This window comes from Oncorhynchus gorbuscha, linkage group LG12 (genome assembly GCF_021184085.1).
Source record: "Oncorhynchus gorbuscha isolate QuinsamMale2020 ecotype Even-year linkage group LG12, OgorEven_v1.0, whole genome shotgun sequence".
Lineage (NCBI taxonomy): Eukaryota > Metazoa > Chordata > Actinopteri > Salmoniformes > Salmonidae > Oncorhynchus > Oncorhynchus gorbuscha.
In genome coordinates, this window is record NC_060184.1 from 8,970,332 (window position 1) to 8,996,468 (window position 26,137).

The window sequence follows — 26,137 nt, forward strand, 5'->3', positions numbered from 1 at the left end:
GCAAACACCATAAAACAAGTTCCTCTAATTGCAGGCAGGAGCTCATATTTATTGTATTAAGCCCAATGACACAAACATGCAGCACATGGGGGGGGGGTTAGCTCCCTGAGGTACATCCCACTGGGTGTAACGGATGTGAAACGGCTAGCTTAGTTAGCGGTGCGCGGTCCCTGGTTCGCGCCCGGGTATGGGCGAGGGGACGGTCTAAAGTTATACTGTTACACACGCAGCACATGGGGGATTTTGAATGGAACTCACTAAGGGGAGAATATGCTACCTGCTGCAAGTTCATTCAGTGCATAATCAGTCCCTAATAATAGAATGTAAACCGATATGATAAACCAACTCAGCAGGCTAACTAACATGTTAGCATCAGCTTTATTCAACAAATGCATTTGCATGTACAGGAATTTGACTCTGTGAAATGGTGCTGCCACAATAAACAGAATATAGAGATGATAGACAGAATATACAGACAAACAATTATATCGTATTTACCAGTCAAAAGTCTGGTCTGCTGATGCAGCACTCCGTCACTCTCAAATAGCCCTTACTAAACCCGGAGGTGTGTTGGGTCATTGTACTGTTGAAAAGGCCAGCATCCCAGAGAAGCCTCTTCACTGTTGACGTTGAGACTGGTGTTTTGCGGGTACTGTTTAATGAAGCTGCCAGTTGAGGACTTGTGAGGCGTCTGTTTCTCAAACTAGACACTCTAATGTACTTGTCCTCTGGCTCAGTTGTGCACCGGGGCCTCCCACTCCTCTTTCTATTCTGGTTAGAGACAGTTTGCTCTGTTCTGTGAAGGAAGTAGTACATAGCGTTGTACGAGATCTTCAGTTTATTGGAAATGTCTTGCATGGAATAGTCTTAATTTCTCAGAACAAGAATAGACTGATGAGTCGATTTCGAGCCTGTAATCGAACCCACAAATGCTGATGCTCCAGACACTAATCTAAAGAAGGCCAGTTTTATTGCTTCTTTTAAGCAGAACAACAGTTTTCAGCTCTGCTAACAAAATTACAAAAGGGTTTTCTAATGATCAATTAACCTTTTAAAATTATTAACTTGGATTAGCTAACACAATGTGCCATTGGAACACAGGAGTGATGATTGCTGATAATGGGCCTCTGTGTGCCTATGTAGATATTCCATTAAATATCAGCCATTTCCAGCTACATATCAGCTACAATCATTTACAACATTAACAATGTCTACACTGTATTTCTGATCATTTTTATGTTATTTTAATGGATAATAAATGTGCTTTTCTTTCAAAAACAAGGACATTTCTAAGTGACCCCAAACTTCTGAATGGTAGTGTAAATATGAGAGGAGTAAAGCAGTATGTAAACATGATTAAAGTGACTAGTGTTCCATTATTAAAGTGACCAGTGATTGCATGTCTATGTATATAGGGCAGCAGCCTCTAAGGTGCAGGGTTGGGTAACCGGGTAGTAGCTGGCTAGTGATGGCTATTTAACAGTCTAATGGCCTTTTTCAGTCTCTCGGTCCCAGCTTTGATAAACCTGTACTGACCTTGCCTTGTGGATGGTAACGGGGTGAACAGGCCGTGGCTCGGGTGGTTGATGTCCTTGAAAATATTTTTGGCCTTCCTGTAGCATCAGCTGCTGTAGGTGTCCTGGAGGGCAGGCAGTGTGCCCCCAGTGATGAGTTGGGCAGACCTCACCACACTCTGTAGAGCCCTGCGGTTGCGGGCAGTGCAGTTGCCGTTCCAAGCGGTGATACAGCGCTACAGGATGCTCTGAATTGAGCATCTGTAAAAATTTGTAAGGGTCTTAGGGACCAAGCCAAATTTCTTCAGCCTCCTGAGGTTGAAGAGATGCTGTTGAGTCTTCTTTGCCACACTGTCTGTGTGGGTGGACCATTTCAGATTGTCGGTGATGTGTACACAGAGGAATGTGAAGCTTTTCACCTTCTCCACTGCGGTCCCATCAATGTGGATAGGGGTGTGCTCTCTCTGCTGTTTCCTGAAGTACACAATCATCTCCTTCGTTTTGTTGATGTTGAGGGAGAAGTTATGCGCCTGGCACCTCTCCGCCAAGGCCCTCACAACCTCCCTGTACGCTGTCTCATCATCGTTGGTAATCAGGCCTACAACTGTTGTGTCGTCTGCAAACTTGATGATTGAATTGGAGGCATGCGTGGCCACACAGTCATGGGTGAATAGGGAGTACAGGAGGGGGCTGAGCACGCACCTTCGTGGGGCCCCTGTGTTGAGGATCAGTGAAGTGGATGTGTTGTTTCCTACCTTCACCTCCAGGGGGCGGCCCGTCAGGAAGTCCAGGACCCAGTTGCACAGGGCGGGGTTTAGACCCAGGGCCCAAGCTTAATGCTGAGCTTGGAGGGTGCTATGGTGCTGAAGGCTGCGCTATAGTCAATGAACAGCATTCTTACATAGGTATTCCTCTTGTCCAGATGGGATAGGGCAGTGTTCAGTGCGATGGCGTTTGCATCGTCTGTGGATCTACTTGGGCAATAAGCAAATTGAAGTGGGTGTAGGGTGTCAGGAAAGGTAGAGGTGATATGATCCTTAACTAGCCTCTCAAATCACTTTATGATGACAGAAGTGAGTGTCATGGGGCGATAGTCATTTAGTTCAGTTACCTTCGCTTTCTTGGGTATAGGAACAATGTTGTACATCTTGAAACATGTGGGGACAGCAGACTGGGATAGGGAGAGAGTGAATACGTCTGTAAACACTCCAGCCAGCTGGTCTGCACATGCTCTGAGGACATGGCTAGGGATGACGTCTGGGCCGGCAGCCTTGCGAGGATTAACACGTTTAAATGTCTTACTCACGTCAGCCACGGATAAGGAGAGCCCACAGTCCTTGGTAGCGGGCCTTGTCGGTGGCACTGTGTTATCCTCAAAGCGGGCGAAGAAGGTGTTTAGCTTGTCCGGGAGCAAGACGTCAGTATCCGCGACGTGGCTGGTTTTCCCTTTGTAAACCTTGATTGTCTATAGACCCTGACACATACGTCTCATTTCTGAACCGTTAAATTGCGAATCCACTTTGTCTCTGTACTGACGTTTTGCCTGTTTGATTGCCTTATGGAGGGAATAACTACACTGTTTGTATTCTGCCATATTCCCAGTCACCTTGCCATGGATAAATGCGGTGGTTCGCACTTTCAGTTTTGTGCGAATGCTGCCATCTATCCACGGTATCTGATTTGGGTAGGTTTTAATAGTCACAGTGGGAGCAACATCTGGTATACACTTCCTGATGAACTCAGTCACAGTGTCAGTGTATACATCAATGTTATTCTCAGAGACCAGCTGAAACATATCCCAGTGATCAGTGAAACATATCCGCATGAATCTTGAAGCATGGAAAACAAAACAATCTTGAAGCATGGATTCTGATTGGTCAAACCAGCATTGAATAGACCTTAGCACGGGTATTTCCTGTTTGGGTTTCTGCCTATAGGAAAGGATGAGCAAAATGGAGTTTTGCCAAAGGGAGGGCGTCGGAGGGCCTCCTAGGCATCCCGGAAGTTGGAGTAGCAGTGGTCGAGTGTTTTAGCAGCTCGAGTCCTACAGTAAATGTGTTGATAGAACTCCGGTAGCATTTTCCTCAAATTTGCTATATAAAATTATAGTATCAATTATTATTGATTTTGGAGAGCAAACTGGAAAACTGGTGTGAGAGGGAGAAAAGACATCCGTGTGGGGACGCAGTGCAGTAATTTCTGAGTCTTGACATGTGAATGTGTAGTAAGTATTGTATTTCTTCAGGCGAACAACAAAATCTCTGCTCTCAAATTAATTTACTGCGGAAATTCGAGCATCGCAAGCTCTCAGGTTAATTTTGGTTCACCACGCTGGCCTGCGCTGGTGGCACCCGTCCTCTGCTCGCTCAACCACAGTTCCTCTCTTGACTCAAGCGTTTGTGCAATGATGTTTCATCTTGCTCGCGCGTGCCATCTCGCGCCCGTTCAACTTTTGAATCGGAATTGATGCCATACACGAGATGGGTGGGGATGAAGCAAACCAAGACAGTACCCTAATAAGAAACTCATTAGGCCTATATTTTCTTGCCAGTAAACCACATCATGTAGGGTAATTGTGCAAAGTAGCCTACATAAAGTGAGCTAAATAAAATATAAGCTATAGCCAGTCCTCCATATCCCCTTTGTTCCTATTCAAATCAAATCAAATTGTATTAGTCAAATGGGCAGTAAAATGCTTACTGTTGAGCCCCAAAACAATAATGCAGTGAAAAAGTATGTTTATAAAAAATATGTTTATAAATTATGAACAATAAGAATAAATAAAAGTAACAAGTAATTAAAGAGCAGCAGTAAAATAACAATAGCGAGACTATATACAGGGGGGTACCGGTAAAGTCAATGTGTGGTGGCACCGGTTAGTGGAGGTAATTGAGGTAATATGTACATGTAGGTAGAGTTATTAAAGTGACTATGCATAGATGATAACAACATCAAGTAGCAGCGGTGTAAAAGGGGCAATGTAAATAGTCTGGGTCGCCATTTGACTAGATGTTCAGGAGTCTTATGGCTTGGGGGGGTAGAAGCTGTTTAGAAGCCTCTTGGACATGGACTTGGTGCTCCAGTACCGCTTGCCGTGCGGTGGCAGAGAGAACAGTCTATAACGAGGGTGGCTGGAGTCTTTGACAATATTCAGGGCCTTCCTCTGACACCGCCTGGTATAGAGGCCCTGGATGGCAGGAAGCTTTGCCCCAGTGATGTACTGGGTTGTACGCACTACCCCCTGTAGTGCCTTGTGATTGGAGGTCGAGCAGTTGCCATACCAGGCAGTGATGGAAACAGTCAGGATGCTCTCGATGGTACAGCTATAGAACCTTTTGATGATCTGAGGACCATTGCCAAATCTTTTCAGTTTCCTGAGGGGGAATAGGTTTGTCATGCCATCTTCACGACTGTCTTGGTGTGCTTGGACCATGTTAGTTTGTTGGTGATGTGGACACCAGGGAACTTAAAGCTCTCAACCTGCTCCACTACAGCCCCGTCGATGAGAATGGGAGCGTGCTCGGTCCTCTTTTTCCTGTCGTCCACAATCATCTCTTTTATCTTGATCACATTGAGGGAGAGGTTGTTGTCCTGGCACCACATGGCTAGGTCTCTGACCTCCTCCCTATAGGCTGTCTCGTCGTTGTCGGTGATCAAGCCTACCACTGTTGTGTGGCAAATATCGGAAAACTTAATAATGGTGTTGGAGTCGTGCCTGGCTGTGCAGTCATGAGTGAACAGGGAGCACAGGAGGGGACTGAGCATGCACCCTTTGAGGGGCCCCTGTGTTGAGGATCAGCGCGGCAGATGTGTTGTTACCTACCCTTACTACCTATTGGCGGCCCGTCAGGAAATCCAGGATCCAGTTGCAGAGGGAGGTGTTTAGTCACAAGGTCCTTAGCATATTGATGAGCTTTGAGGGCACTATGGTGTTGAACGCGGAGCTGTAGTCAATGAATAGCATTCTCACATAGGTGTTCCTTTTGTCCAGGTGGGAAAAGGCAGTGTGGAGTGCAATAGAGATTGCATCATCTGTAGATCTGTTTGGGCAGTATGCAAATTGGAGTGGGTCTAGGGTTTCTGGGATAATGGTGTTGATGTGAGCTATGACAAGCCTTTCAAATAATTTCATGGCTACAGATGTGAGTGCTACAGGTCGGTAGTCATTTAGGCAGGTTACCTTAGTGTTTTTGGGAACGGTGACTGTGGTGGTCTGCTTAAAACATGTTGGTATTACAGACTTGGTCAGGGGGAGGTTGAAAATGTCAGTGAAGAATTTTGCCACATGCTCGCAGTACACGTCCTGGTAATCCGTCTGGTCCTGTGGCCTTGTGAATGTTGACCTGTTTAAAGGTCTTACTCACATCGACTGCGGAGAGCGTGATCACGCAGCCTTCCGGAACAACTGGTGTTCTCATACATGTTTCAGTGTTATTTGCCTCGAAGCGAGCATAGAAGTAGTTCAGCTCGTCTGGCAGGCTCGTGTCACTGGGCAGCTCTCGGCTGTGCTTCCCTTTGTCGTCTGTAACGGTTTGCAAGCCCTGCCACATCCGACGAGCATAAGAGCCGGTGTAGTACGATTCGATCTTAGTCCTGTATTGATGCTTTGCCTGTTTGATTGTTCATCGGAGGGCATAGCGGGATTTCTTATAAGCTTCCGGGTTAGTGTCCCGCTCCTTGAAAGCGGCCGCTCTAGCCTTTAGCTCAGTATGGATGTTGCCCGTAATCCATGGCTTCTGGTCCGGGTAAATACGTATGATCACTGTGGGGACGACGTCATCGATGCAATTATTGATTGACTGATGTGGTGTACTCCTCAATGTAATAATAATAATAATATATGCCATTTGCAACGCTTTTTATTACAGTCATTGCATACACTGATGGGTGTCCCGGGGGTGTACAAGCGCCATGCTCTACCAACTGAGCTACACAGGACCAATGTCATCAGAGGGATCCCGGAACATATTCCAGTCCATACTAGCAAAATAGTCCTGTAGCTTAGCATATTTTGCTTCATCTGACCACTTTTTTATTGATCCAGTCACTGGTGCTTCCTGCTTTAATTTTTGACTTGTAAGCAGGAATCAGGAGGATAGAATTATGGTCAGGTTCGCCAAATGGAGAGCTTTGTCTGCGTCTCTGTGTGTGGAGGGAGAGTTTTTTTTCCCTCCGGTTGCACATTTGATATGCTCATCGAAATTTGGTAAAAACGATTGAAGTTTTCCTGCATTAAAGTCCCCGGCCACTAGGAGCGCCGCCTCTGGGTGAGCGTTTGCAGCTCATTGAGAACAGCTCATTGAGTGCGGTCTTAGTGCCAGCCTATAATTGTGGATAATACATGTTGTTTTATGATGTGTCAACTAGTAATCAAGTGACAGTTTTATTACATTTCTAATTAAGTCAGGGTTGGATTGAGTTTAAAAAAATATATATATATGCATGCATTTTAGGATTAATAACAATGCACTATTATGACAGCAAACGAGGATTTCAATTGTTCCATCCGACTTGCTGTATGCCTTAGGAAACCCCGCCTATTTTCCCGGAAGTAACTGTCAAACTGACCGTGTAGCACTGATTGTACTACATCAGTTGATAAGCAGAGAAAAGTAGGTAGATTGGGGGAAATAACGGTACACTTTTAAACAAACTCACATAAAACAATAATGGAAAGCGTATCCTCGCCGTTACGGTGCTTCGGCGAATGTCACACCGCGGAGAAATACACGGATGACGGAGTGGAGACGGTGACTTCGGTAGAACAGGTAAATTAAGCCCGTTTGACGGCCGGATTAGCCCCGTTAGCTGCCATGGCTAACAAACATTGTTGTCAAGCTACACTGCAGGCAAGAAGTGATGAGTTGCGTAATCATAAACAAGTGTTGTTTTTTTTAACGTGCTTTTAAAATCACTTGCATTTTGTTGAGACATGCCAAGCTAAAATGTTTGTATTCTACTGACATTTTACTTTATGTTCGTATTGTTCGTTTAAAAAAAAAAACTATTTCCTATTGTTGGATTGTCGAGAATGAACATGCAAGTAACCATTTCGTTGTACGATGTATACAATGAGTATCTCGTACATACGGCTAATAAAGTTAGCTAGCATGAGCCGCAGCTGTAATGTAATTTAGCTCCATGGCTGGCTAAGATTTTCAATAGAGCACGATTAGTCGATACAAGGGTGTGGATTGGCAATGCAGACATTCTTCTTAAATGCTATGAATACTTTTTTTCATTATGTCAAAATATACATTCCTTATCAATTCTAAGGAGTGTTTATCAAAATATGCACTTTTTTTTTGTTCTAGTCCAGCACTGACACGTGGGATTCATCTAATCAAGGTCTTGATGATGAGTTAAAACTGTGAACGGTTGTACAAAACAGTGACCGAGCGCCTTGCCACCCCCGGTTCGTTAAAAAGTTGAGGGATTGGGCTGGAGAAATTTAATCAGTCACAAATGTATACACAGAACTATGGATGGAAGCATTTACCATCCATGATATCAAAATAAATGATAGTTTTAACCATTTTTTTGAGACTATAGTGTTTATTTTCTTTGTTAAACAACGTTAAAGTAAAACAAGCTTATATTGTGGGTTCTGATGGTGTATCACAGTTGAACTCACTCATGAGGCATTTAGAAGTTATATTCTTCAAGAATCAATGGGTACATATGATTAATTTATAAGTCAAAAAATGGATGTTGAGTCAGGTTCAGTCAGTGCTTGCTTAGAACAAAACTGTGCACCCTCAGGGGGAAGTGAGAGAAACTGCTCAAATGTTGTCATTCTGGATAAAAGACAATGTTTTGTATGGTCAAGAAAGGACATCCAATTCTAGTGTTTTGCTGCCGTCCATAATGTTTAAAAATAATAATAATAACAATTAACAGGTGTGCATGCAGTCAGTTTCATTCTTATGCCTGGTTAAAGCTCTCATTTTCAGTTTTGATTTGTGTCTCACTCAAACATCTTATTTTTATCCAGAGAAAAGTCGAACGCAGTATTCAAGAAGTAGTCAGTGTTTACAAGCAGATACACAGCTTACCGCAGTAAGTACATGTTTGACTTTATTCTATTTTTTTCAGCATGATCACAGTCTTTGTTTTGTATGTGAGAATCTGTCATTGCTTTGAATCCTACTTGGCTATGTCCTTTACCTGAAATGTGACCACATATTACAAGACCTGAGTTATAGTCCTTTTTTTCGTGTGAACATTTTGAGAATACAACAACATACTGGGAGTAAGACTAATTCATACAAGTCAAAGTTATCTACAGGGTTGTTAACTTGTTCAGAAGAGTGAAATGTTATCTACAGGGTTCTTAAAGTTTCACCCTTCTGAAGAAACTCTTGCCAGTAGATCCGACCTGCTTGCTTACAGCTGAACTAGGGTCGGACAGACTTCCTGTGTAGATTATGACACAGCGGAGATGGCGTGAGATATGGCTCGGAAAACATATCCCAACTGTTACACCAAGAAGATTGAACGACTGCTAAAAAAGACTAAAAACACGATCACATTCTTCTCGGTGTTAACAGTTGGGATAATGGGACAATTCAGAGTACAAAGCATTTCCCTACACTGTCTTAATCTACACAGGAAGTCTGATCTTCGAAACAACCCCAAGCTCTGGGGCGGGGCGTGGTTCGCTCTGGGGCGGGGCGTGGTTCGCTCTGGGGCGGGGCGTGGTTCGCTCTGGGGCGGGGCGTGGTTCGCTCTGGGGCGGGGCGTGGTTCGCTCTGGACCGGGGGCGCTTTGGTCTGGACCGGGGGCGCTTTGACTGACTGACTTACCGACCAACCGCCGTGTCCCGAATGAAGGCCCTAGATCGCGACCGCTGTGTCCCGAATGACGCCCTAGATCGCGTGTCCAACTCATTCCACGGCGGGTTGAGTATATGCAGGTTTTCATTGCTTCCTTGTACTTGTTTCTGTCCTTTTCTCTCCATTCAAAGCACCACCACTGTTTTTGCCACCATGACCGAGTGAGTATGTCAACATACATTTAGTAGACGCTTTTATCCCAAAGCAACTTACAGTAGTGGGTTTTCCTATGGGTGGGACTCTAACCTACGACACAGGAACACGTAATATATCAGTGTTAAAGCTGGAGTCGTTTGGCTCATTCAGTGTCTCTGCTGGAGTCGTTTGGCTCATTCAGTGTCTCTGCTGGAGTCGTTTGGCTCATTCAGTGTCTCTGCTGGAGTCGTTTGTCTCATTCAGTGTCTCTGCTGGAGTCATCGTTTGGCTCATTCAGTGTCTCCGCAGGAGTCATCGTTTGGCTCATTCAGTGTCTCCGCAGGAGTCATCGTTTGGCTCATTGAGTGTCTCCGCTGGAGTCATCGTTTGGCTCATTCAGTGTCTCCGCTGGAGTCATCGTTTGGCTCATTCAGTGTCTCCGCTGGAGTCATCGTTTGGCTCAGTCAGTGTCTCCGCAGGAGTCATCGTTTGGCTCAGTCAGTGTCTCCGCAGGAGTCATCGTTTGGCTCATTCAGTGTCTCCGCAGGAGTCATCGTTTGGCTCATTCAGTGTCTCCGCAGGAGTCATCGTTTGGCTCATTCAGTGTCTCCGCAGGAGTCATCGTTTGGCTCATTCAGTGTCTCCGCAGGAGTCATCGTTTGGCTCATTCAGTGTCTCCGCAGGAGTCATCGTTTGGCAGTGGCACAGTGCCACGGCCCCCCAAAAGAATATGGAACGTGAAAACGTCTTTCTGTTCACTTTGAAGATGCTGGAACAGTCCACATTTTACTTCCCCTGCAAACAAAATAAGTAATGAATAGACCAATCTTGACAGCTCCATAGTAGAATATTTGATCTATTTATCTAGTCGGCTTGTTGTGGTGTGTTCTATGTGAGAGAGATCTCGAGGCGCATGAGCTAAACTACTCCAGCAGAGACACTGAATGAGCCAAACGACTCCAGCAGAGACACTGAATGAGCCAAACGACTCCAGCAGAGACACTGAATGAGCCAAATGACTCCAGCTTACAAGTGCCATAGGGAGGGAAACCTGCATTCTGACAAACAGTCAATGCACAGCAATTCTTTCAATAACAGGTTTAATGGCCTTTGTTAAAAAGGTTGGGTTCCCAGCTTTCCATCCCTACTTCTATTTATTTTTTATCAACTCCATAAATATGTGCGAACTTTACTATTTCAAGCCTGGAGTTTTTAGCAGCGGCATAGCTAAGCACGTTACCGCTCAGCGGTTCAATTAGCTTTGAACGTGTCGGGCTAAATGTAACACGGGTCTAATCTAATTTTAGTTGTCGAATTACAACAGGTGTATACTGTAAAATGCATCGAATTACAACAGGTGGAGACTGTAAAATGCATCCAATTACAACAGGTGGAGACTGTAAAATGCATCCAATTACAACAGGTGGAGACTGTAAAATGCATCCAATTACAACAGGTGGAGACTGTAAAATGCATCCAATTACAACAGGTGGAGACTGTAAAATGCATCCAATTACAACAGGTGGAGACTGTAAAATGCATCCAATTACAACAGGTGGAGACTGTAAAATGCATCCAATTACAACAGGTGGAGACTGTAAAATGCATCCAATTACAACAGGTGGAGACTGTAAAATGCATCCAATTACAACAGGTGGAGACTGTAAAATGCATCCAATTACAACTGGTGTAGACTGTAAAATGCTATGTTATAATATAATAATATATGCCATTTAGCAGACGCTTTTATCCAAAGCGACTTACAGCCATGTGTGCATACATTCTACGTATGGGTTATGAGCTTATTCCCGACAATGCAGAGTTAAAAAGTAGAAATGTTTGTATTAAAAACTGGCTATATATATATATATATATTTTAAAGGAGTAAAACGCTAAAATAACAAGGATATATACAAGGATTTCCGGTACCGAGTCGATATGCAGCTTTACGAGATAGTTGAGGTAATATGTACATGTAGGTCGGGGTAAAGTGACTAGGCAATGAGGACAGATAATAAACTGGTCAACGTAAATAGTCCGGCTAGCTATTTGATGATCTGGATCGATGTTCACGACAGCGTGTTCCAGTTCCCACCAATATCCAGCAACGTCGCACAGCCATTGAAGAGGAGTGGGACAACATTCCACAGGCCACAATCAACAGCCTGATCAACTGTGTGTGAAAGAGATGGTGGGGCACACCAGATGCTGACTGGTTGTCTGATCCACGCCTCTGTGACCTGCAGATGCATATCTGTATTGTCAGTTGTGTGAAATCCATAGATTAGGGTCTAATTCATTCATTTCAATTGACTGATTTTCCTTATAGAAACTGCAACTCAGTTAAAAAAAAATCAAATTGTCGCATTTATATTTTTGTTCTGTATAATTTACTTACTGAAATTCTGTTACCGGGTGTAAATCCACTTCATTTACAGTAGTTAAATCCAAAATATATATATATATATTTTAAATCTCAATGGGGTCATGTTATTAGCTGACACCCCATTCATTCTGCAGATATCTTTTAAATCATAATTCGGAGCAAATATTTAAGTTTTTAGAAAAACCTGGTTGTATAAAAACCCCGAGGGATGATTTTACTGTAATTCCGGTACCAAACTTTATCTGCACAGTTGTTCCTGTAAATGTGTTTTTGTAAATTGTTAAAAGTAGTACTTATGCATGGAGTTGTATGGTTCAACTTTGAAGTCAATGTCCATTACTGTGGTATTACCCTGCTATGAAACAACTGTGGAGTTTTGATATGTGTGTCTGTGTGAGATTACTGTCGTGTCGTGATTTTATAATTGTACAGTGACCCTGTGATAATGATATACCAACTGATCCGTGACTAATCCTCAGTACTGAATGGTACTGGCTCTTATCCTCTCTGCCCCCCCCCTACTGGGAGAGGAGGAGGAGTGTCAGGGGTGTGATGTCATACACACAAACACACACTCTTTCTCACACACACCACAGTCTAAAGCAGGGGAATGGAAGTGAGAGTGTCACCTTTGGCACCTGCAGATCAACAGTACTGAGCTGAGAGTTAGTAACTGGGAGAGAGATGGATTTTTATTTTGAATTCGGCTGAGAAATCACTCTAAGACTTATCATAGTTTTAAAATGCAAACCGTATTCATAATGTGTGTTTGATGTTGGAGGGAAAAGTAAAAAAAAAATATATATATATATGTACCCCAACTTATTTAGCTTGCTCTGTGTGTATACTGTGTTATGTTTGTGTCCTACCTCGGTTTATGTATCCTAACTGTGTTAAGCTAGCATTAGCAACCATAATGTAGCCTGGTCCCAGATCTGTTTATACTTCTAGCCTGCTCCATTGCTCGTTGTCATGGCAACGAGTGACAGTGAGTTGGCATGATGGCACAAACACACTGGTACTCTGGCTAAACCATGTTGTGGGTAGGCTACATGTATAGATGATTTCTCCACATCATTCTTAGCTAAGTGGTATAGTCATTAAGTATTCTCAACAGACATGGTTTAATGAAGTCGTAAGATGTGTAGCTAGTCATTTGTTATGCTAACAAGCTATGCACACGTATAGATTTACACTCTTGTGTTTCTCCTCAGGCCCTCTGGGTTATTGATCTTCAGTGTGTTGTCTCCTCAGGCCCTCTGGGTTATTGATCTTCAGTGTGTTGTCTCCTCAGGCCTACTGGGTTATTGATCTTCAGTGTGTTGTCTCCTCAGGCCTACTGGGTTATTGATCTTCAGTGTGTTGTCTCCTCAGGCCTACTGGGTTATTGATCTTCAGTGTGTTGTCTCCTCAGGCCCACTGGGTTATTGATCTTCAGTGTGTTGCATCCTCAGGCCTACTGGGTTATTGATCTTCAGTGTGTTGCATCCTCGGGCCCACTGGGTTATTGATCTTCAGTGTGTTGTCTCCTCAGGCCCACTCTATTGAGGGACCAGCACTACCAGTACCTGAAGAAAGGATTACGTCATCTCTCCGATGCTTATGAGGTAGGCCGATGTACTGTGTGATTTAGTATTTCCCAAAAAGCACAGAGTGACGATAGACGCTAACCCCCTCCATTAATCTCCACTGGCCTGTGCAGCTGTTGCCTAGTTTAGTCCCAGTACTCTAAAATGGCTGCCTGTATTCCCTATCCTTACTAGTGTCTGGATGCCAGCAGGCCCTGGTTGTGCTACTGGATTCTACACAGTCTGGAGCTGCTGGAGGAACCTGTGCCCACCGCTATCGCCTCAGAGTAAGTACAGCAACCGTGCACTACATTAGAGGTAGGCTACCCTGGTCCTGGAGTCACTTCATGTTTTTAATTCAACCGACCTGAAAGACCAGAGATGTGTTGGAATACCCATACGAACATACTGTATACTACATGTATTTACTATTAGTTTGTTTTAGTATACTGTAAACGAACGGTATCCTTTTCAGAGTACTAGCGCTTCGCCTGTCTACCTCGAAGTTGATGCTGTTGCTATGCAACATCTTGCTAGCTTGTTAGCATAACAAATGACTAGCTACACATCTTACGACTTCATTAAACCATGTCTGTTGAGAATACTTAATGACTATACCACTTAGCTAAGAATGAGGTGGATAATCATGTCAATAAACGTTAGATAGTTAGCAGTATATTACCTATACGCTAATGTAACAGTATAACTTTAGACCGTCCCCTTGCCCATACCCGGGCGTGAACCAGGGACCCTCTGCACACATCAACAGTCACCCACGAAGCGTCGTTACCCAACTACTACTTCAAGGTCTCAGAGCAAGTGACGTCACCGATTGAAACGCTATTTAGCGCGCAACACCGCTAACTACGCTAGCCGTTTCACATCCGTTACACTAAGTTCCATGTATTAGTAGCCAACTAACGTTAGGTAGTTAGCGAACATACCAGAACGTACAACCAACTGCTGTAATGATATGCGGTTCATAATGCTAGTGTAGCTAACAAACTGTCAGCCAATGTAACTTGTTTGTAAAGTCATTACTTTATTACATTGCTTAACATTTTTCATAATTAGTTAAAGCAATGAATTTGTAGCCGCTGCGTATTTTCCGCCATTTTTCTTCAAATCTGAAAATGATGTGAAGCCATGCCCATTTCCTGAAGAATTGCATTATGGGCACCCCGAAAGCATGGAAATAGTGTCCACAATACTTCGTATTTTGATCAATGTTGTACGACATCCGGGAACTTTTGGCATACAAACTATATCCAATAAACATACTATATAATCAATTTATGTCACAAATAGTATGGTTAGTGCAGTTGGTATTTTTAAATTTATTTTACCTTTATTTAACTAGGCAAGTCAGTTAAGAACAAATTCTTATTTACAACGACGGCCTAGGAACAGTGGGTTAAATGCCTGTTCAGGGGCAGAACGACAGATTTGTACCTTGACAGCTCGGGGGTTTGAACTTGCAACCTTCCGGTTACTAGTCCACCGTTCTAACCACTAGGCTACGCTGCCGAGTATTGGAACACAGCGCAGCTGAATTTAGACACTCGCTGAACTGATCAATTAGCTCAGTTGGTCAGGTGTGGTGCCTAGTGGGAACAAAATCCTGCAGTACCTGCGGCGCCTCCGGAACAAGGTCGCCCCACCCACTACGCTACACTACCCTAACGAAATGCAAGTGTACAAATGATGACTGGTTAGAGCTGCTGCCCTACCATAATACAGACCTTCTGGTCATCACTGTCTACCTACTGCGGGTACGTGCGGCCTACTGTGTACCCTGATGCTGGACAAACAGCCTCTCAACCCACAGCCCTTAGAATGCATGTTATTCTATTCTCTCCAAACCTCTGGCGCCCGCCTGTCTTTTCAGAGTCGGTACGGTGATGCCAGCCAAGACAACCCACTAGCCTCTGTCTCAGCATTGCAATGCTAATCCACCGGCTGGCACTGCCCTTAGAATGAATACTGTGGATGTGTTGGGAGGCAGGTAGCCTAGCGGTTAAAGTGGAAAATACCCAAGATGTGAAAACTCTGTCCTTGAGCAAGACACTTGACCCTAATGTGCTCCAGGGATGCTGTTATACTGTGGCTGACCTTGTAAAACTACACATTTAACTGCACCTATCATACTACTATGACTGACCCTGTAAAACAACACCTATCATACTACTATGACTGACCCTGTAAAACAACACCTATCATACTACTATGACTGACCCTGTAAAACAACACCTATCATACCACTATGACTGACCCTGTAAAACAACACCTATCATACTACTATGACTGACCCTGTAAAACAACACCTATCATACCACTGACTGACCCTGTAAAACAACACCTATCATACCACTATGACTGACCCTGTACAACAACACCTATCATACCACTATGACTGACCCTGTAAAACAACACCTATCATACCACTATGACTGACCCTGTAAAACAACACCTATCATACTACTATGACTGACCCTGTAAAACAACACTTGGAAACCTATCTGGTGTATGTAAATAAATAAAAACATTGTATAAAATTAAAATAATTATTCAATGACATCCTACTTACGACTGACCCTGTAAAACAACACCTATCATACCACATGACTGACCCTGTAAAACAACACCTATCATACCCTATGACTGGACCCTGTAAAACAACACCTGTCTCAGTACTACTATGACTGACCCTGTAAAGCCAACCCACTGGTCCCTGTCTCAGTACTGTAAAACAACACCTATCATACCACTGGTCCCTGTCTCAGTACTGTATGACTGACCCTGTAGCCAACACCACTGGTCCCTGTCTCAGTACTGTAAAACAACACCTATCATACCCACTGGTCCCTGTCTCAAACAACACCTAGCCAACCCACTGGTCCCTGTCTCAGTACTACTACTATGACTGACCCTGTAAAACAACCCACTGAAACCCTGTCTCATTGTATATTAAAATAATTATTCAATGACAACCCACTGGTCCCTGTCTCAGTACTGTACGTAGGCACTAGCCAACCCACTGGTCCCTGTCTCAGTACTGTAATACCGAGCCAACCCACTGGTCCCTGTCTCAGTACTGTAATACCGAGCCAACCCACTGGTCCCTGTCTCAGTACTGTAATACCGAGCCAACCCACTGGTCCCTGTCTCAGTACTGTAATACCGAGCCAACCCACTGGTCCCAGTACTGTAATACCGAGCCAACCCACTGGTCTCAGTACTGTAATACCGAGCCAACCCACTGGTCTCAGTACCGGGCTGTCTCAGTCCGTACCGGGCTTGTCTCAGTCCGCACCCGGTTCAAGATTGGTGAAGGAGAGCACGTTTGAGAGATTAGTTTTGCTTTTTAAGTTTACAATATAAACAGTAGTTTAGGATTTTGTGTGTTACCCCTGACGATGTGATCTGCTTTGCAGTGTGTGTAACTCCCATTGCCCTCTGCCCCTCCTGTGTGTGTGTGTGTGTGTGTGTGTGTGTGTGTGTGTGTAACTCCCATTGCCCTCTCTGCCCCTCCAGTGTGTGTGTGTATACTCCCATTGCCCTCTCTGCCCCTCCAGTGTGTGTGTGTAACTCCCATTGCCCTCTCTGCCCCTCCAGTGTGTGTGTGTATACTCCCATTGCCCTCTCTGCCCCTCCAGTGTGTGTGTGTATACTCCCATTGCCCTCTCTGCCCCTCCAGTGTGTGTGTGTAACTCCCATTGCCCTCTCTGCCCCTCCAGTGTGTGTGTGTAACTCCCATTGCCCTCTCTGCCCCTCCAGTGTGTGTGTGTAACTCCCATTGCCCTCTCTGCCCCTCCAGTGTGTGTGTGTGTAACTCCCATTGCCCTCTCTGCCCCTCCAGTGTGTGTGTGTGTAACTCCCATTGCCCTCTCTGCCCCTCCAGTGTGTGTGTGTATACTCCCATTGCCCTCTCTGCCCCTCCAGTGTGTGTGTGTAACTCCCATTGCCCTCTCTGCCCCTCCAGTGTGTGTGTGTAACTCCCATTGCCCTCTCTGCCCCTCCAGTGTGTGTGTGTGTGTAACTCCCATTGCCCTCTCTGCCCCTCCAGTGTGTGTGTGTGTGTAACTCCCATTGCCCTCTCTGCCCCTCCAGTGTGTGTGTGTGTAACTCCCATTGCCCTCTCTGCCCCTCCAGTGTGTGTGTGTGTATACTCCCATTGCCCTCTCTGCCCCTCCAGTGTGTGTGTGTGTATACTCCCATTGCCCTCTCTGCCCCTCCAGTGTGTGTGTGTGTATACTCCCATTGCCCTCTCTGCCCCTCCAGTGTGTGTGTGTGTGTATACTCCCATTGCCCTCTCTGCCCCTCCAGTGTGTGTGTGTGTGTATACTCCCATTGCCCTCTCTGCCCCTCCAGTGTGTGTGTGTGTGTATACTCCCATTGCCCTCTCTGCCCCTCCAGTGTGTGTGTATACTCCCATTGCCCTCTCTGCCCCTCCAGTGTCTGTGTGTATACTCCCATTGCCCTCTCTGCCCCTCCAGTGTCTGTGTGTATACTCCCATTGCCCTCTCTGCCCCTCCAGTGTCTGTGTGTATACTCCCATTGCCCTCTCTGCCCCTCCAGTGTCTGTGTGTATACTCCCATTGCCCTCTCTGCCCCTCCAGTGTCTGTGTGTATACTCCCATTGCCCTCTCTGCCCCTCCAGTGTGTGTGTGTAACTCCCATTGCCCTCTCTGCCCCTCCAGTGTGTGTAAGTTCCTGGCGCGGTGTCAGAGTCCTACTGGGGGTTTTGCTGGAGGTCCATGTCAAGCTGCCCACCTGGCTCCCACCTACGCTGCTGTCAACGCCCTCTGTATCATCGGCACCCAGGAGGCATACAACATTATCGACAGGTACTGCAACATTATCGACAGGTACTGCAACATTATCGACAGGTACTGCAACATTATCGACGGGTACTGCAACATTATCGACGGGTGCTGCAGCATTATCGACAGGTGCTGCGGCATTATCGACGGGTGCTGCGGCATTATCGACGGGTGCTGCGGCATTATCGGCGGGTGCTGCAGCATTATCGGCGGGTGCTGCAGCATTATCGGCGGGTGCTGCAGCATTATCGGCGGGTGCTGCAACATTATCGGCGGGTACTGCAACATTATCGACGTCGCGGCAACATTATCGACGGGTACAGTCGCGACAACATTATCGACGGGTACTGCAACATTATCGGCGGGTACTGCAACATTATCAACGTCGCGGCAACATTATCAACGGGTACAGTCGCGACAACATTATCGACGGGTACTGCAACATTATCGGCGGGTACTGCAACATTATCGACGTCGCGGCAACATTATCGACGGGTACAGTCGCGACAACATTATCGACGGGTACTGCAACATTATCGACGGGTACTGCAACATTATCGACGGGTACTGCAACATTATCGACGTCGCGGCAACATTATCGACGGGTACAGTCGCGACAACATTATCGACGGGTACTACAACATTATCGACGGGTACTACAACATTATCGACGGGTACTACAACATTATCGACGGGTACTACAACATTATCGACGGGTACTGTCACCTCTGTTACTACAACATTAAAAGAAAGAAATGACATTAAACAACCAATTCTCGGGTGCTTCCCGAGTGGCACAGTGGTCGAAGGCAGTGCTAGAGGCGTCACTACAGACCTTTTTACTTCAAACTATTTGTCTCTTGTGTCTGCCAACCGAACCTTGTGACGACTGAGCGTGACACACGTGTTGCCATAGCAGCAATGTTTTATAGTAACCCCTCCCTCTTCTTCCCCCCTCACTCCCTCTTCTTCCCCCTCACTCCCTCTTCTTCCCCCTCACTCCCTCTTCTTCCCCCCTCACTCCCTCTTCTTCCCCCTCACTCCCTCTTCTTCCCCCTCACTCCCTCTTCTTCCCCCCTCCTCTTCTTCCCCTTCTTCCCCCTTCCTCCCTCTTCTTCCCCCTCACTCCCCTTCTTCTTCTTCCCCCTCACTCCCTCTTCTTCCCCCTCACTCCCTCTTCTTCCCCCTCACTCCCTCTTCTTCCCCCCTCACTCCCTCTTCTTCCCCCTCACTCCCTCTTCTTCCCCCCCCTCCCTTCTTCCCCCCTCACTCCCCTTCTTCCCTCCCCCTCTTCTTCCCCCTCACTCCCTCTTCTTCCCCCCTTCTTCCCTCTTCTTCACTCCCTCTTCTTCCCCCTCACTCCCTCTTCTTCCCCCTCTTCTTCTTCCCCTTCTTCCCCCCTCACTCCCCCCCTCTTCTTCCCCCCTCACTCCCTCTTCTTCCCCCTCTTCTTCCCCCTCACTCCCTCTTCTTCCCCCTCTTCTTCCCCCCTCACTCCCTCTTCTTCCCCCTCTTCTTCCCCCTCACTCCCTCTTCTTCCCCCTCTTCTTCCCCCTCACTCCCTCTTCTTCCCCCTCTTCTTCCCCCCTCACTCCCTCTTCTTCCCCCTCTTCTTCCCCCTCACTCCCTCTTCTTCCCCCTCTTCTTCCCCCTCACTCCCTCTTCTTCCCCCTCTTCTTCCCCCTCACTCCCTCTTCTTCCCCCTCTTCTTCCCCCTCACTCCCTCTTCTTCCCCTCTTCTTCCCCCCTCACTCCCTCTTCTTCCCCCTCTTCTTCCCCTCCTCCTCTTCTTCCCCCTCTTCTTCCCCCTCACTCCCTCTTCTTCCCCCTCTTCTTCCCCCTCACTCCCTCTTCTTCCCCCTCTTCTTCCCCCTCACTCCCTCTTCTTCCTCCCTCTTCTTCCCCCTCACTCCCTCTTCTTCCCCCTCTTCTTCCCCCTCACTCCCTCTTCTTTCCTCTTCCCTACTTCCTCTTCCCTCTCAGGGAGAAGCTGCTCTCCTTCCTGTTCTCTGTGAAGCAGCCAGATGGCTCCTTTGTGATGCACATAGGAGGAGAGGTGGACGTCAGGTGAGAGACTAAGTTGAGCAGCCTTCCATCGCCATGGTTTCACTGTTAGTGGAGCAGACATCACTGATATGTCATAACAATGTTTCTCTCAGTCTCTTTCAAATCAAATTGTATTAGTCACATGCGCCAAATACAACAGGTGTAGGCCTCGCAGTGAAATGCTTACTTTCTCGTTCTGTCTCACGCTCTGTCTCTCTCTCGCTCTGTGTGTCTCATGCTCTCAAAATGAAATGTTCTTTATTGGCATGATTTAACAATGTACATATTGCCAAAGCTTACTTTGGGGATTTGCAATATTAACAATTTAATCAACAATCTTGTCAACCGTAACAACAATAAACGGACAAAATAACCATACATTGAACAATAAGCACAAAGGACATTGGTCTGCAGGTTGATTGGTCTGTCAGACACTGTCCCTCATCTTATGGCAGGCAGCATTTTAGTGCGCTTCCAACCCACAGCTCTCTGTGTCCTCCCCCAACAGGACGGGTAGCCTATTCTCATCAGAGGGTTTCAAATTTGTGGAAATGAAACTCTCTCTAATTGTTTTATATTTTTTTACATTTTGTCAGGAAATGCAGCTCTGTCTCGGGTTCTGCTGATGGAAAAATGGCGCTGGAGGAGATGGCCTCCATTTTACGGTCTCCTAACCAATTGTGCTATTATGTGTTTTTTGTTGTTGTAATATTTGTAATTTATTTTGTACATAATGTTTCTGCAACCGTATCTTATGTCAGAAAAGAGCTTCTGGATATCAGGACAGCGATCACTCACCTCGGACTAGACAAAGAGCTTCTGGATATCAGGACAGCGATCACTCACCTCGGATTAGACAAAGAGCTTCTGGATTACAGGACAGCGATCACTCACCTCGGATTAGACAAAGAGCTTCTGGATATCAGGACAGCGATCACTCACCTCGGATTAGACAAAGAGCTTCTGGATATCAGGACAGCGATCACTCACCTCGGATTAGACAAAGAGCTTCTGGATATCAGGACAGCGATCACTCACCTCGGATTAGACAAAGAGCTTCTGGATATCAGGACAGCTGGATATCAGGACACTCACTCACCTCGGATTAGACAAAGAGCTTCTGGATATCAGGACAGCGATCACTCACCTCGGATTAGACAAAGAGCTTCTGGATACCAGGACAGCGATCACTCACCTCGGATTAGACAAAGAGTTTCTGGATATCAGGACAGAGATCACTCACCTCGGATTAGACAAAGATTTCTTCAACAACAACAACAAGCAGGACTCACGCATTATTCTCCGAACAGCCCACAGGGCAGACATCGCAATTATTTGCAAAAGGAAGCGACGCAGAGGAAGAGGAGCCGCATGCCTGGTCCGGACCCGCAGAAGGCAACTAGGAAAGCTGCCGTTACCGTCAATATTACTGGCCAACGTGCAGTCATTGTACCTCGTCTAGTTTATTGTCCAATCACGAATATCCTACCAACGGGACATAAAAAACTGTAATAACATATGTTTAACGGAAACGTGGCTGAATGATGACATGGATATTCAGCTAGGTTGGGGGGGGGGGGGGTCTGTGCATATTTGAAACAGCTGGTGCATGAAATCGAAGGAATTCTCTAGATTTTGCGCAACTAAAGGGGAAAAAAATTCTAGATAACCTGTACTCCACACACCACAACTCTATCCTCCAGATTACTGCTTACAAGCAAACATTAAAGCAGGAAACACCAGTGACTCGGTTTATAAAAAAAAAAGTGGTCAGATGAAGCAGATGCTAAACTACAGGACTGTTTTACTATCACAGACTGGAATATGTTCCGGGATTCTTCCCATGGCATTGAGGAGTACACCACATCAGTCACTGGCTTTATCAATAAAAAGTACAAATACTTCCGGCGCCGACTGAGATGGCCGCCTCGCTTCGCGTTCCTAGGAAACTATGCAGTTTTGTTTTTTTACGTGTTATTTCTTACATTAGTACCCCAGGTCATCTTAGGTTTCATTACATACAGTCGAGAAGAACTACTGAATATAAGATCAGCGTCAACTCACCATCAGTACGACCAAGAATATGTTTTCCGCGACGCGGATCCTGTGTTCTGCCTTACAAACAGGACAACGGAATGGATCGCATGCAGCGACCCAAGGAAACGACTCCGAAAAAGAGGGAAACGCGGCGGTGTTCTGGTCAGACTCCGAAAAAGGGCACATCGCGCACCACTTCCCAGCATTCTTCTTGCCAATGTCCAGTCTCTGGACAACAAGGTTGATGAAATCCGAGCAAGGGTGGCATTCCAGAGGGACATCAGAGACTGCAATGTTCTCTGCTTTACGGAAACATGGCTTACTGGAAAGACTCTATCCAGGGCGGTGCAGCCAACGGGTTTCTCCACGCATCGTGCGGACAGAAACAAACATTTCTCTGGTAAGAAGAGTGGCGGGGGCGTATGCCTCATGACTAACGGGACATGGTGTGATGAAGGAAACATACAGGAACTAAAATCCTTCTGTTCACCTGATTTAGAATTCCTCACAATCAAATGTAGACCGCATTATCTTCCAAGAGAATTCTCTTCGATTATAATCACAGCTGTATATATCCCCCCCCAAGCAGACACATCGATGGCTCTGAACGAACTTTATTTAACTCTTTACAAACTGGAAACCATTTATCCGGAGGCTGCATTCATTGTAGCTGGGGATTTTAACAAAGCCAATCTGAAAACAAGACTCCCTAAATTTTATCAGCATATCGATTGCGCAACCAGGGGTGCTAAAACCTTGGATCATTGTTACTCTAACTTCCGCGACGCATATAAGGCCCTGCCCCGCCCCCCTTTCGGAAAAGCTGACCACGACTCCATTTTGCTGATCCCTGCCTACAGGCAGAAATTAAAACAAGAGGCTCCCACGCTGAGGTCTGTCCAACGCTGGTCAGACCAAGCTGACTCTACACTCCAAGACTGCTTCCATCACGTGGACTGGGACATGTTTCGTATTGCGTCAGATGGAAATATTGACGAATACGCTGATTCGGTGTGCGAGTTCAGTAGAACGTGCGTCGAAGATGTCGTTCCCATAGCAACGATAAAAACATTCCCTAACCAGAAACCGTGGATTGATGGCAGCATTCGCGTGAAACTGAAAGCGCGAACCACTGCTTTTAATCAGGGCAAGGTGTCTGGCAACATGACTGAATACAAACAGTGCAGCTATTCCCTCCGCAAGGCTATTAAACAAGCTAAGCGTCAGTACAGAGACAAAGTGGAATCTCAATTCAATGGCTCAGACACAAGAGGCATGTGGCAGGGTCTACAGTCAATCACGGACTACAAGATGAAATCCAGCCCAGTCACGGACCAGGATGTCTTGTTCCCAGGCAGACTAAATAACATTTTTGCCCGCTTTGAGGACAATACAGTGCCACTGACACGGCCTGCAACGGAAACATGCGGTCTCTCCTTCACTGCAGCCGAGGTGAGTAAGACATTTAAACGTGTTAACCCTCGCAAGGCTGCAGGCCCAGACGGCATCCCCAGCCGCGCCCTCAGAGCATGCGCAGACCAGCTGGCCGGTGTGTTTACGGACATATTCAATCAATCCCTATACCAGTCTGCTGTTCCCACATGCTTCAAGAGGGCCACCATTGTTCCTGTTCCCAAGAAAGTTAAGGTAACTGAGCTAAACGACTACCGCCCCGTAGCACTCACTTCCGTCATCATGAAGTGCTTTGAGAGACTAGTCAAGGACCATATCACCTCCACCCTACCTGACACCCTAGACCAGGGGTGTCAAAGTCAAATGGACGGAGGGCCAAATAAAAAATTTAGCTACAAGCCGAGGGCCGGACTGTTCGAATGTTCATTGAAAAATTTTTAAATGACGCATATAGTCTAGTGAACCTAATTGAACCTACTGAAAACCTAACAAATATATTCCAATATGATCAGATAAATAAAGCAATATTTTCTTATGGCTCTGTCAGTAATCTTTAATTTTCAACAGACACAAAAGACAAATTTCCTTTATATAAAAATCCCCATAACATGAACATTAAATGAAAGAAACCGGTATTCAAGGCACCATCAGTAGCCTATATTTTCTATTTTAGCAAAAGTGGGCTAAATTTACTTCAAAGAAAAAAACAATAATAGCAATTTTCTATCATCCACTCAACTGAAATATTTTTAAAATATAATTGGATTGAAATACAATAAAATAAAGTGCAAAAATCTATTAATCAAAAACAACACTTTGTTTAAGGAGAAGTAACATGCAGTGAAAACAAATATTAAACTTTAACTTTTAAACTTGAACTGAGTAAAAACTCTAAATATGTGATTGCACAGTAATGTTCACTTGTTTGAGGTTGAGGGTGATACTTGGTGGTGTCCCATCTTTTCCACAAGTTCATCAATGTTCGGGGTAAGGCTCTGAGCTGAGGAAATCCTCAGAATTGAGTGGAGGTGTTCAGCAGTAAGTCGACTTCTGTGTGATGTTTTGTTCAAGTTCATCAAAGAAAACAGTTGTTCACACAGGTATGTGCTGCCAAACATAGACAACGTTTGAGCAGCCTGGATGCGCAGCTGGGGCATTGTGTCGGGGAGGAAACGGGCGAACTCCGCAGCACCCACTGCCGCATATTTTGCCCTCAGTGCATCATTGCATTGGAGGTCAATCAACTCCATTTGGAGGTTTGGTGGTGAGCTTTCCACGTCAACAGCAAATGGGTTACCGAGCAGTTCCAACCTGCTTTTTTGTGCTTCAAAGTCAGCAAATCGGCGTCGAAAGTCAGCGGCAAGCATACCTATTTTATCAGCCAACTGTGCGCTCGGGAACGCACTGGTAGAGAGCTTCTCTTTCATGGTCTGGCAGCTGGGAAAGTGGCTCAAATTTTCTTTCCGCATCTGCGTCTCCCACAGTCAGTTTGGTTTTAAATGCCTTCACTGTACTGTACATATCAGAGATGACACGATCCCGACCCTGCAGCTGCAAGTTCATTGCATTCAGATGACTCGTAATGTCACACAGAAAAGCCATTTCACACAGAAACATTTCGTCTCGGAGTTGTGTTGTGTCTTTCCCTTTGCTGTCCAAGAACAGACAAATCTCCTCACGAAGCTCGAAACATCTTTGAAGCACCTTTCCCTGGCTTAGCCATCGCACCTCTGTGTGATAAGGCAAATCACCATGCTCCGTTTCTAACTCCGTCAGAAATGCCTTGAACTGGCGGTGATTCAAACCTTTGGCTCTGATAAAGTTAACTGTGCGCGTGATGATGCTCATTACATGCTCCATTTTCAAGGCTTTACCGCACAACGCTTCCTGGTGTATGATACAATGATAAGCTGTCAGCTCACCTGTCGCGTTTTCCTCTTGCATCTTTTCCCGTATCTTTTCCACCAGTCCGCTCCTGTGTCCACACATCGCAGGTGCTCCGTCGGTTGTCAAACCCACGAGTTTTTCCCAAGGCAGCTCCATCTCATTTACACATCTTGACACCTCTTCATACAAATCATGCCCCGTAGTTGTGCCATGCATAGGACGTAAAGCCAAAAACTCCTCTGTCACGCTTAGGCTGGAGTCCACTCTGCGGATGAAAATTGACAACTGGGCAATGTCAGAAATGTCGGTGCTCTCATCCACAGCCAAGGAATATGCAATGAAATCTTTTCCCTTTTTCACAAGCTGCTCTTTTAGATTGATGGACAACTGGTCTACTCTCTCGGCAATGGTGTTTCTGCTCAGACTCACATTTAAAAAGAGTTGCCTTTTTTCTGGGCAAACTTCGTCACAAACTTTAATCATGCAGTTTTTG

General features: G+C 45.7%; 1 protein-coding gene across 1 annotated transcript in view; it reads left to right on the forward strand.

Annotated features, from left to right (window-relative positions):
- Positions 1-7,034: 7,034 nt before the first annotated feature.
- Positions 7,035-26,137, forward strand: part of fntb (farnesyltransferase, CAAX box, beta) — a 41,815-nt gene continuing 22,712 nt past the window's right edge. Inside the window, exons 1-6 of the mRNA XM_046291053.1 lie at positions 7,035-7,282; positions 8,509-8,573; positions 13,405-13,477; positions 13,634-13,725; positions 18,139-18,285; positions 20,245-20,328. Coding sequence (XP_046147009.1) covers positions 7,184-7,282; positions 8,509-8,573; positions 13,405-13,477; positions 13,634-13,725; positions 18,139-18,285; positions 20,245-20,328 — 560 coding nt within the window. The 5' untranslated portion in view covers positions 7,035-7,183. The remainder of the gene's footprint in view (positions 7,283-8,508; positions 8,574-13,404; positions 13,478-13,633; positions 13,726-18,138; positions 18,286-20,244; positions 20,329-26,137) is intronic.